We start from the raw sequence: 11,721 nt of genomic DNA, 5'->3' as shown, positions 1-11,721 counted from the left end.
AAGATTTATGCAGCTTGTGGTCAGGAGCCACCCTGACCTGTACCATCCTGCCCCCGCAGTGACTCACCGGCCTGACGGGGAGTTTTATTTCAGCTGTGCCCCTGCATCTGTTAAATAAATTAAAATTTTTACCTGTAGAACACGCATCATGCATGAACTCCCCTCTCGTCTGTCAGTTCACAGTTCTGTCACTTGTGGCGCGTGCAGGGTGTTGACGTGTCAGAGGGGAGCATGCTAACAAGTTGTGAAGGTTTAGATTAAAGTTGGATGAATTTAGTAGGTCTGACATGAAGTGTTGATGACGGGCGTTACAGTTTTGGACACTCAAAAAATTCTCGATGACATGAAGGCCTTGAATACATTTGCTTTTTTAGTCATCTGTATTTCTCACCAGTGATGCATTATGACAGAAACATAAAACGATTCACGGCGTGTGCAGTATGTGAAACTAAAGAAGACACTTTGATCTAGTCATAATAAGGTTGCCCCTTTAGCACAATCTGCTGATGGCTGCATATAGTTGGCTAGTGGTTGGTGATTATTTTGTCTGTGTTACAGGTTTATTTAATATGCACAGTTGATCAATAGAATGCAATTTTTTTTTTTCTGATGGAGTTGCAAAAACAACCACTTGCACATTCGACCTCTATGCTATTTACATAATGCCACATTGTGAAAGGCTCATAAAAGTCTCTGTCAGATCCTGCTTTCAGCCAACCACTGCTTGTATTTCCGGATGCTCCTTTCATCACCTCTTCGCTCCCACCTTTTTCCCAAATCCTCCGGCCAAAGGATTATCGTTCTTAACATGGTGGCCGGCCTCACTATCAGCACCAGCATCTTCATCGGGACTGCGACTCATCTTGAGACGTCGACATCAAACAATGACTCACTCCAATGTGCACAAACTGTGCACGACTGTCTCCCTGTTGTTAACAAAGACATCAAAGACAGCAGTCAATCATATTTAGCCCACATTGTGGTCTCGTCTCAGTTACAATGAATATGTAATTCGAGATTTGCCTCATAGCTATGTCAGTGAATGTGTGAAGAGTTGTGAAGACCAAATCACACTGTGGGATTGCGGTGACACGCCAATATCGAGGGGTGGAGAAAAATAGCCAGTGGCATATGCACCGTCATGCATGCTCAGTTATCCGACAGTTCTCTCTTTATCATATTTAAAGGAGGGTAATTGACTGTATGAGGTCAGGTGATGCATGTCGGCTCTCTATAAAACCCACTATTGTCAGTGTTGCAGTTACACTACTGACATCAAGTGGCACACAATAGAATTGACAGTTAGTGCTGTGCATGCATATAAAAGGCCATGCATCATAAAAAAAAAACGTGTTGTTCTCCAAATCTTTTATTGGTTGCTGCCAAAAAATATTCTTAAAGGAAATATTTTAAGGACCGCTGTATAGTATCAACTGTAGAAAATGCTGTTGATGTGGCGTCATCTTTATGGCGAAGCTAAATGCGCAACGCTTATAAGATTATCATAATTGTGGCAAATTGTGTCTCTGATGAGTTTTAATGAAAGCAAACAGCTAGCTGCCAGTTCTGTGATCTGAATGGGGCTTAACACTGACACCTTACTGAGCAGAAAATTACAGATTTGGCCAAATCTGGAAGACAAACAAAAACATGCCAACAAACCCTCCACGTATCCATGAGCCCACGGGCACACGCTTCCAGTTAACGCAATCTCAAAAGCGCTAGTGGAATCTTGGCCTGTAATGAAATAATCAAATCAAAGGAGCCTTTGTGTCATTGTTTGCTGTATTCAGGCCCATTAGGACCCCCAGTATTCTCATGGTAATCTAATGTTTGGGCTTTTTTTTTGTGCTTGCATAATGAATTCTGTGTTTTTCCTCCAAAGAGTGTTGTTCAGACATTTGTGTGTAGGTGCTGGCAGAGAAACAAAGACGTACATTAGGAGCCATTGTCCCCCGCGATTATTAAAGTAAACAGAAATGGCACACACTTGAGTGTGTGTTTGTGAAGTGGGAGAAAGGGCCAAGAAACCTTCAAGACTTTGTCAGAGACGATCTTATTATTCTCATTATGTTTTATTAATATCATATTAATGCATGCCAGTGCATCAGTTACAACACAATATGTAACAATACATACAAAAGATATAGCAGCAGTTCGGATTGATCCATTTTAAACAAGTATATAAATAAAATAACATGGCTTGTTTGTGAGGTTTGTAGGCAAATGTGCAAAGTACAATTTCCAAAACACGTGCTAGTGATAGTTTATCACTATTCTCCACAACTGAATCAGCAGCGCGGATGGACATAGACCATTCTGACAGACTAACACAGAAACGTCAGCTTAGTTGGAGATCTGATTTAAATTTTCAATACGGAATGACAACTAGTACCTTCTCAATAGAAAACACGATTGTTGCATTTTCAGACACTTCTGCTCATTTGACTTTGCCGCCAGTCTTCAGCTGAGAAAGCACTTTGTCTACCTGCAACAGAGCAGAACGAGGAGCATGGATAGCTTTCACAACATTTCACACTCTTATAATCTTTATTTTGAACCATTAACAGTGCACGCGACAGATACAAGATATGAGATGGAAGAGAAAGTGTGCCTCTTGATCACTTCAACAGATTTAAATGGTTGCAGAAGTCAGTCGATAAGATAGTGTTAAGAAGTAATGTGCATTTTCTGTTTGGCCACTGCCTTTAATTTAAAGCTTAAAGGCAACTGAATTTTGTTATTGTGTGGACACTGACGGAGAAGTAGAAATGTAAATCCAGACCATTACATTTTAGTATTGCTTTTTGTAAATCCACTGTTTTTTGTTAATAACTTTGTTTTATAAATGAACAACATGCAATTAACCTATCATTACGGACCACCAAAAAAATGAACTCTTAATTGATGGTGGCCCAATCCAACCGTGACTCACCGTGATAAACCAGTGAGACTGCGGCCCGTAGCGAAGCTGCGACCTCATGTTCATCTTACTGGCCGGGGCCAGAGCGTGGAGGTGGAGGTGGGGAACAGATGAGAATGGAGGCAGGTGAAACCCCATCCTAAGCAAATTCAGAGTGAGTCTGAAGACACTAATTGTAAAAAAATAATAATAATAATCACTGGGGCTTCAGGTACCTGATGTCATCTAAGTCGCAGACTTGGTTCTTCTGAAGTATACTCCTTCCCATTTCTTCCATCCGTTCCACTATCACATAACCAATCTTGTCAACATGGCGCATTGGCACAGCCAAAACACACAGCATGAAATATGCAAGTTAACAAACAACTTGAAAGACTTTTTCATCTTCAGAGTATTTGAACAACGACACATATTTTATGAATGATACTGAGTCATGGCAGATTACACACAGACTCCGATTTATGAGATGTGTGAGTCATGATTTCTTCAGACATTATTAATTACTTTATAGTGCAGTGACTTCACGTTCTGGCTCTACTGGAGATGATTGATAATAAATAAATTAAACCGTTTTTTGATAGGTATAAGACCAAGCTCACTCAAGTAGAAAGACTTACACAAAACTCTTGTGAGTCAATAAAATAACGAACAAATGAATTCAGTAGCTCATCTTTAACTTGTGGTTATATCGGACTTTACAAAAGTTACTGCTCATCAGCTGACTATTATCTCACGTCTATGTCAAGACAAATACTGTGACAGGGCAGGATGGGTAATCGAACACTGCTCACTGAATCGCTGAACGAGGCTTGTAGTGGACATTGGCACGGAAACCGACACAGAAACAAATAAAAAACCTCACCCAGAGATACGTTGTCCCTCTGGAGAGTTTTGCAGTTGTCGATATGCCTCCTGGGAACAACGAGGTAATGATGTACGGCACCAGGTTTCATGTCACGAAAACACACCAACTCATCGTCCTGTACACGGAGGGAGAATCGGGAAATTACTGTTGTTGAACTATGGGGCCATGGATGAATGAGCTCTACTTACACTGAGCAGGATTTCTGCCTCACTCTGGTTGTTTGCTATTTGGCAGAAAAGACAGTCTTCGTCCCCGGAAGCGTCTTGAGTCCCCATTTATGAATTTAAAAGTAGTGTCTCTGATAAACAACAATGTTACTCGGTATTGTCTTGTTGTGTAAATTCCGATAACATTGTCTGGGCGTGTCTGCAGTGAAGCCGCAGGAAAACCAAAGGAAAACAGAGCTAATCGAACCATACCTCAACTCCACGCAGGATCTCCAAAGCAGAAGTTAATTAATCGCCACTTGATCCTTAAAAATGACTTTAAAATGTTCTTTTATTTTCAAAGAGATTGTATAGTAGAAGTACATAAAGGCTGTTTGAGTTTCGTATGTTGTATATTGATTAATCCTGGTGAAGTTAATTTATTTTTTATTTTTGTTATTTTGTATTATTTATCATTCTTGCTGCTACTGCAAACTGATGCCCATTTGTTGTAAAACATTCTTTAATTCTTTAATAATAACAATAAAAAGTTAATCACCACTCATGCCCAGAAATATGCCGGCAGTCATATGCCGTACTTACTCCACTACCTACACTAATTACTAAATATATTTTTAATGTTTCATGGATTTATTATCAACGTTGAATACAAATGTGAACATTATGTTTGTGTGGTGGTGGTAGGGGGCTTCACTCTCAGACACACTTACAATGCGACTGAATAATAACTAAGATTGAATAAAGTGAATCCTCAAAAGAATTTACACAACCAAATTTACTGTGCATTTTCAGATTAGGAAGCCGTTGCAACATGCACTCACAGTCACAACAAATGTCATACTTACCTCCACTTTAATATCAATTCATAGTATAGAAGAAAAAGCCACTGTAAATCATTGGTAGTACTGCCCAGACACTATGCAATGATCGTATGATCATTCCTTTATCTTCTGGATCAATATTTTATTTCTGGAGTCCAATAAATCAAAATATTACACTATCACGCTGGCAATAATAACTACACTTGGAGTTTTCTTTTTTGGAAATAACGTCTTTACTCAGTTAAATAAAATGCACAAAACAGAGAAAAGCCCTGACTGGTCTATGCTTGAAAAGCCTTGAACCATTTCCTGCCTCAGTTCTTCAGATTGTGCTTTCCCAAATTATTCACTGGCATAAAGTAAGTCCTGTCTGGTCATATGAAATTTAAAAAGTGACTGAAGATGTAAAGATGTTGGTTGCACTAAAAGACAAATGATGTAATTCTTAGGCAAATTATGCCATTATTGCAGCTCCTCGGGCTACCTAACCATAAGGGTCCTTGAGCAAGACACTGAACCTCCACTTGCATCGTAAATCACAGACAACGATTGCCACCTACAGGGCATAACTGTCAACTACATTTTCCTACAACTGATGACATCCTGATCAGATATGCACTCACATCAGGGAACGTGCAGAGCACAGGATCACGGCCCCCAACATCACCAGCACCAGCATAACATGCAATCTACAGGAGTGCCCCCCAGCTCAGATATGCACTCACATCGGAGATCACGCAGAGCACAGCCTCGTGCACACCAGCATCCCAGGCCATGGCGTGACACACAAACTGCACACACGAGTCACGGCTCAGATGTGCGCATGATCAGAGAAGAACTTCATTTTGCTAAGAAGGACCTTCGGACGATGTCCTCTGCATTGGACTCCATGGCAGATCTTGCTAACGAACAGAAGAAAACAAACATGCAGCCGGAAATCAACAATTGCTGCCTGGTTGGTTGGTTGGTAGGTAGGTAGGTAGACGAGCAGCAGAAGATAAAGAGACAAGAGGAAATCTCTTCACTCCTAGATGAATTAGTGACAAAGAGATCGCTGAGAAAGACAACTTGATCAACACTGTAAGAAGTGACCATTTGACTTTTTCATGTGAGCTCAGCCTCAAACAAGCTGATCTGGACCAGAGCATCAACAAGTGCCAGGCTCTGGAGGAGGAGTTCAAGAAGGAGCTGGCTGAGAGACAGGAGAGCTCAAAGACAAGACTGGAAGAGATGGAGAAGATTTGGCTAGAGAAAGAAGAAGCTCTGAAGAAGACTCTTGAAAACATCCGTCTTCAAGAGCTTGCCCTTCAAAACAAGAAGAAAACAAAGGAGGAGAAGAAGAAGGGCTTCACGCAAGAAAACATGCAAAACAGCAGCATTGAAGAGGATGAGGCCACCGCAGGACACCAAAACAGACAAGAAATGCAGCTTCTGGAGAAAACTACCACAGACCAGTGACGCTGAACCCTAACTCCTCCTCACCCCACCCTCTCTATATCCCCCTAATTCTATCCCTCTACCGCCCCCCATGAGCCTCAGTGAGAGTGTTTATTAGTGCTGAAGTATCACATGAATTAAAGTGCAGACGTAAAGCTCTAATCTGTCTTAATCATGATGTCACAAAGTGAACTGACACAACGTCAAGTTGAAGTTTTATACAAATGATTCTGGTTTAAACATTTAAACCAGGATATTAAGGTTTCTCTGTGTTTCACTCTGTCGCATTAAAAAGTATTGAGAAATAGTTTAGTGAATCATGAATTTGTCTATTTCATGCCTTACCTGCCTCATTTAAAGCCACCACACAATTCATAATCTCTCAGACATTATTAATCATTACCACAATTGATTTCCTGCTTGCCTGCAGAAGAGAAAACCCAAACCTGTCCTTAAATTCAAGTAAACTTTAATCTGAAAACAATAACTGCACAAACCTTACAGATGGTGGAGATCTCTCCACATCACCTGCATCTCTAGACAATGACATCAAATAAAGGTGAAGACTTCAGGAAATATCTTTGAATAAATATTTAATTTAATTTATAGATTTATGTGATTATACACAGCACTGACGTGTTCAGTGGAGTCAGCCCGTTGTCTTTACAGGGTATGCGTGTGACGTCACAGCTAGCGAAGTCTCCGTGGTTACACCCATTGAGTGTCAAAAATTAACAGCTGAACACGGAGATTGGAGGCATTAGTTTGAAGCAGTGGCTTTAATAGCGTCTAAATTGTAAAATTAATCTAAAAAAACGACGAGGAGATGTGCGATTGACTGTACCAACAGATTTGAGAAGCAGTCAGAGATTTTTTTTTACAGATAAAAAGAGAAGTAAATGGATCGCTGCATTACAAGAAACTACTGGAATCTAGGTACAGAAACCTGGTGTTGTGGTTCACATTTACTGTCAGGTTGTCGCCTACTAATTTAAGCTGTATTTTTCTGATGAGGTCATACCTTAAACTACTTCTTAAGTCACACCCTGGAGGGCTGTCATATCATTTTTTGCGTAGTTGCGACCGACAGTAACTTTTACAGCTCATACAACAATTAATAATATACTAATAAACTATAAACTAAATATTTGCGATCACTCCTCGTCATCCCTTTAACGTCCGGTCGGACCTAGTATATATAGTGAATGGGTCGGACGCTACAGTGTTGTATGGCTAACTATACTCCTAGCGTTAGCATCTCTTATTTAGCTACATTTATCATAACTGAAACGACCTAAAACTAACTTAAACAACCTGAAACTGAGGCTAATCCACTTTTCCAAACCCATACTAGTTCGTTGTCGAGTCCCGTTGTCCATAATTTGATCTGATATTCCATATTTTGTCCCGGTTTCGCTGTATTTACTGGTACGTTTCACCGTGTTTCTGCACTCAGGGGGCGTGGCTCCGGGCGGCAGTGACGTCAATGCATACCCTCCATACCAGCCGTAAAAATCAAATTCAGTTTCACACTTCGTCAATGTACATTCATTCGTACTTGTGAATAAATACATAATAAATACTCTGTTAAAAAAAAACTCATTGGATCCCAGTCACATCTCAGTGTTATGTTGAATAAATAAAGTTTCAGATGTTATGGTGTCACTGCTTCACTTGTTCACATCTCACAAATGACAGATGCACAATTTCAGCACCCTCTGACATGTTTGTTGTTCTTCTTTTCAGTTCAGAAACGGAATAAACTGGCCTGTCATACATAATGACAGTATTAACTTACTGCCCATTACACCTTTATGCAACATGATGACAGTGGACTGCAGATGTGCTGTAGCTGTTTCCGTAAACGTTCTACCTGTAAAGAGAAAAGCATTAATTTGAAGGCGCCGAAATCAAGAGAATACAAACACTAAAGTCTCTATACCTGCTTCCCCAGTACACAGTGTCTAATGCCATTTGTGGTCTTAATTTTTTGTGCAGCAACTTATGAAAGCAAGACAGTAGGCATCCTCATACAAAGCAAACCACCACATTTGATAAAACAGAAGTGTGACTTCAACACTCACAGTAAGAAACCTGTAGGACCCTGGGTGGAATTTATACTCCATATACTCTGAGATCTTGCTGGCTGGAGCGAGCACGTGGAGGTGGAGGTGATCTACTGAAGTGTAGGGAGGTTGGTGGAAGCCCAAACTGTGGAGCAAACGCATCATCGTTAAAATGAGCACAAACACAGAGAGTTCCTGTCTCCACTCCTTGCTGCGTGTCGCATCCTTTACATTAGTTCTGAGCATGAAGTGTGCCACACATTTCAAAGAATCAGCCCTTTGTAATTAATAAAAGGAAAACAACAACAAACATTTTAGGAACTGAGATTAGAAGCAGCTGGTCAGTTTAGCTTAGCACAATGACTGGAGGCAATTATGAACAATCAGCATGACTTTGTCAAGAGTTTTTCCCAGAACAAATGAATATATTGCTTTTTTTTCAGTATAAGAAGTTCCTTTTTGTACAGCACATATTGTAATCTGTAATATTTTTACTGTCCTGCTTTATTAATATTTTTCTCTTTTGGCCCAGAACTTACACCCCTTGGGTGCGCAGGTAACAAATCATTAGCCCAATAGCATAATTGTCATATTATAATATAATAATAAGTCATATTTGATCGTTTTTGGAAAACAAGTAAAAACATAATTATTAAGAAGACAAATCTGTATTTTTATTGATATTGTAACGGTCAGCCAAAAAATGAAACCTGAAGTTATACAGAGCCGTTACCTTTTTTTTCTTTGCATAATTGACCATGTCTTATGTGTTATGAGAGTGGTCGCGATCGGTAATGGTCTCTTGGGGAATGTTAGACAATTAACTTTAAACGCTAAAACACACAGAGACACCCACCTTATGTCTGTCATGTCAGTGATTCCTTGGTCAATAAGGGTAGCTTTACCCAGCTCAACCATCTGTTCAACTGTTGGGTACATGACATGTTACTGGTTAGTAGAGATAAGATGACAATAAAATGTTCCTTCACAAGCAGCCCGGTTGTAGTTTTACACATTGGAAACGGCTGAAGAAGCCACAGTGGAGGAAGTGAGTAAGTGCCAGTAGCAGCCCAACCCAGTGGCCTACATTCAGACATGAAATAGGAAACAGTGGCAGACAGTCAGAGCCAATAGTAAAGTCTGCTTCTAGTATGCTACTGTAAGTCAGGTAAGAGGTAAGTATAAAGGACGTAACTTGGAGCACATTGTAGCAAAAGTCAGTGGTGCAAGCTGCAGGAAGTTGCCTCAGTTAGCAGAAGCTGGTATAGATTTTTAACTGACCGAGGTCGATGTGTCCTCTGTGCAGTGAGTGGCAGTTGGTTATGTGCTGTCTGGGTACAACCAGGTAATGGTGAGGAGCAGCGGGGTAAATGTCTCTGAAACACACCACGTGTTCATTCTGTGTGTGGGGGAGGGACATGTCAGAGAAGACGACACGCGTGGAAACTTAGGAAACTGTGGATGAAGCTTTGCTGAAAGTCTGTACGTAGTAGTAGTAGTCAATACAGAGTGTAAAACATATAATTAAGGATGTGTTGGTGGTGCAGCTGTGTATGTAAAGTCGACAGTGATTTGTTTTTGTGTGTGTCATGTCGGACTAAAATCCCAAAAGCAGGTTTAACAAACTCTGATCTAAACCGTGAGATGTGAGTTTATTCCCTCTGGTAAATAAAAGGAAGACAAAGGAATTCACCTGTCTGGGACTAATAAGGTAATCTGAATCTGAACAAACGTAAGCAGTTTTCCTCTGCATTTTTTTGTAATCACTTCCCTAGTGTTTCTTCGGCAGTTGTTTGTGGTTACCTGTGGTTTTGTGAATCCGTGTCTCTGCCACTCTGGGTATTCCCTGGTGTATTTTGTATTCTGTAGGAGTTTGCCAGTAAATTACCTGGCGACTTCACCCCTTTCACCCACTACCATTTTTTATTTTTTTTTGGATTTCATTCGGAGCAGGGGTTGCTAGCAGCCGCTGCTTTGCTTGGGTCGGGAGCAAAGATGCTTTGGGTTGTTTTACTGGAAGAACTTTGTATGAGTCGTGTGAGGTTTTGTTTGGTTTCCTTTCTTTCGTCCATTTAGCAGCACTCATTTCTGTCTCGTATGTTCCTCTTTTCATTTAGATAAAATTTTTTCTTTTTAATATTTGGTGTAAATTCACCCACTACCACGGTGGAGGAAAAGAAATGACTCCAGCAGCACTTGTAGTGCATGGAACAACTTCATTAGACAGTCATACACTACAAGTGCTGCTGGAGTCTTTCCTCTGGTCCTTTTTTAAACCAGCGTCTCAACTGAACCAAAAACATCAGGATTTGGATCCTTTGTTTCACCTTAGCGGAAGCTTTTACCTCAAATAAAGTCACTTAAATGGTTACTAAAAAAATTCGAACAATTTACATGAAATATTTGCAAACTGTTTCCATATGATGAGAAGTTGTCTCTGTGTTGTTTGAAATATGGGTTATTGCCATCTGATATTCTAAAAATACCATTTAGATAGATACCAGGTGTCTTCAGCTGATGAAAGGCGCAGCATGTGTCTGTAACCTTTAGGCTCTTACAGTAATATGTACATACGCCTTGTGTGGTAGGCTAGTGTTTATTCCCTAACAATTGTATCTGTTCCAGAGATCTTTATCTTGAATTTAACTTACCTGTTTGAGGATTTTCGTTTCTTCGTCTCGATTGTTCGCTATTAAACAGAAGATACAGGTTTTAACTTCATTTTTATCTGGGTCCGAATTGTGTGTCGCCGTTTGTTCCATCGAGTCTACCCAAAGGTGTAATGGTGTGGTCCTTCTGCACTCAGAAGTCAGCATTTCAGAGTTTCGGGCTGGAATTTTGTCACTGCCGGCTTTGCGTCACCGAGTTGTCTTTCCTGCCGAAGATCGTCTACGGTATTTATGCGGAGAGAGATTACTCCGTGCTTTTATGAGTGGCCCACAACAAACGTTAAAAATAGGAAGGTATATGTTTCTTCTACTGACTTCACATGCATAAATTAAAAAATAAATAAATAAATAAAAAAAAAACTTATACTAGATGAAATAATATATATATATTTAATATTTGAAATTATATCGTCTCATATGGCAGGTCCTGCTGTGCAGACACTTTTCATTTTAGGTTTTCAGAAACAATCCACACAGTGTAATCCACGGACCGTCAACACACTTTGTGCTAAACCAAACCATATGGAGGTTTAGATGTGTTGTTGTAATACACATTGAGGGCAATTGTAACCTGACTCCAGCCTAAATTAGGAACTTACATTTACAACTGCAAAGCTATGTTCCGCTAGATTTGTATAAGTGGGTTAACTGAAAAAACTGAGAAGCTGCATTTTTTTTTTTTTTTTTTTGTGGCAATTCTTTTTTATTACAAATTCGTTATGTGACGCCTTTGAATACTTCTTTGGTAACTTTTATTGCAGCTAGTCTGCTTT

At 40.0% G+C, this 11,721-nt stretch overlaps 2 protein-coding genes across 5 annotated transcripts; both read right to left on the bottom strand.

Annotated features, from left to right (window-relative positions):
• Nucleotides 1-66: 66 nt before the first annotated feature.
• LOC124999136 (adenosine 5'-monophosphoramidase HINT3-like) lies at nt 67-4,707 on the bottom strand. 4 transcript variants are annotated; one of them, XR_007111155.1, is made up of 7 exons: nt 3,977-4,694; nt 3,786-3,903; nt 3,139-3,208; nt 2,936-3,062; nt 2,396-2,488; nt 1,663-1,737; nt 67-926 (listed from the first exon to the last, which is right to left on the bottom strand). XR_007111155.1 is itself a non-coding variant. In XM_047573914.1 (6 exons), exons 1-5 carry the CDS (start codon nt 4,061-4,063, stop codon nt 2,441-2,443), a joined length of 450 nt encoding a protein of 149 aa, XP_047429870.1. In that variant the 5' UTR covers nt 4,064-4,694; the 3' UTR covers nt 72-926; nt 2,396-2,440. The 4 variants fall into 4 exon arrangements, 3 of the variants coding, with proteins under 3 accessions (XP_047429870.1, XP_047429871.1, XP_047429869.1); XM_047573914.1 differs by lacking the exon at nt 1,663-1,737 and having other exon boundaries at nt 72-926; XM_047573915.1 differs by lacking the exons at nt 67-926; nt 1,663-1,737 and having other exon boundaries at nt 2,057-2,488; nt 2,936-2,993; nt 3,977-4,707.
• A 2,082-nt stretch (nt 4,708-6,789) lies between these two features.
• On the bottom strand, nt 6,790-11,118 carry LOC124998679 (adenosine 5'-monophosphoramidase HINT3-like). Its single transcript, XM_047573139.1, has 5 exons — nt 10,931-11,118; nt 9,561-9,678; nt 9,136-9,205; nt 8,298-8,424; nt 6,790-8,086 (listed from the first exon to the last, which is right to left on the bottom strand). The coding sequence occupies exons 1-5, from the start codon at nt 11,093-11,095 to the stop codon at nt 8,018-8,020; spliced, it is 549 nt and encodes a 182-aa protein (XP_047429095.1). The 5' UTR covers nt 11,096-11,118; the 3' UTR covers nt 6,790-8,017.
• Between the last annotated feature and the right edge of the window lie 603 nt (nt 11,119-11,721).

Source organism: Mugil cephalus, chromosome 21 (genome assembly GCF_022458985.1).
Source record: "Mugil cephalus isolate CIBA_MC_2020 chromosome 21, CIBA_Mcephalus_1.1, whole genome shotgun sequence".
NCBI classification, from domain to species: domain Eukaryota; kingdom Metazoa; phylum Chordata; class Actinopteri; order Mugiliformes; family Mugilidae; genus Mugil; species Mugil cephalus.
Note: the sequence above shows the minus strand (reverse complement) of the source record. Positions and strands in the feature narration are given on the sequence as shown.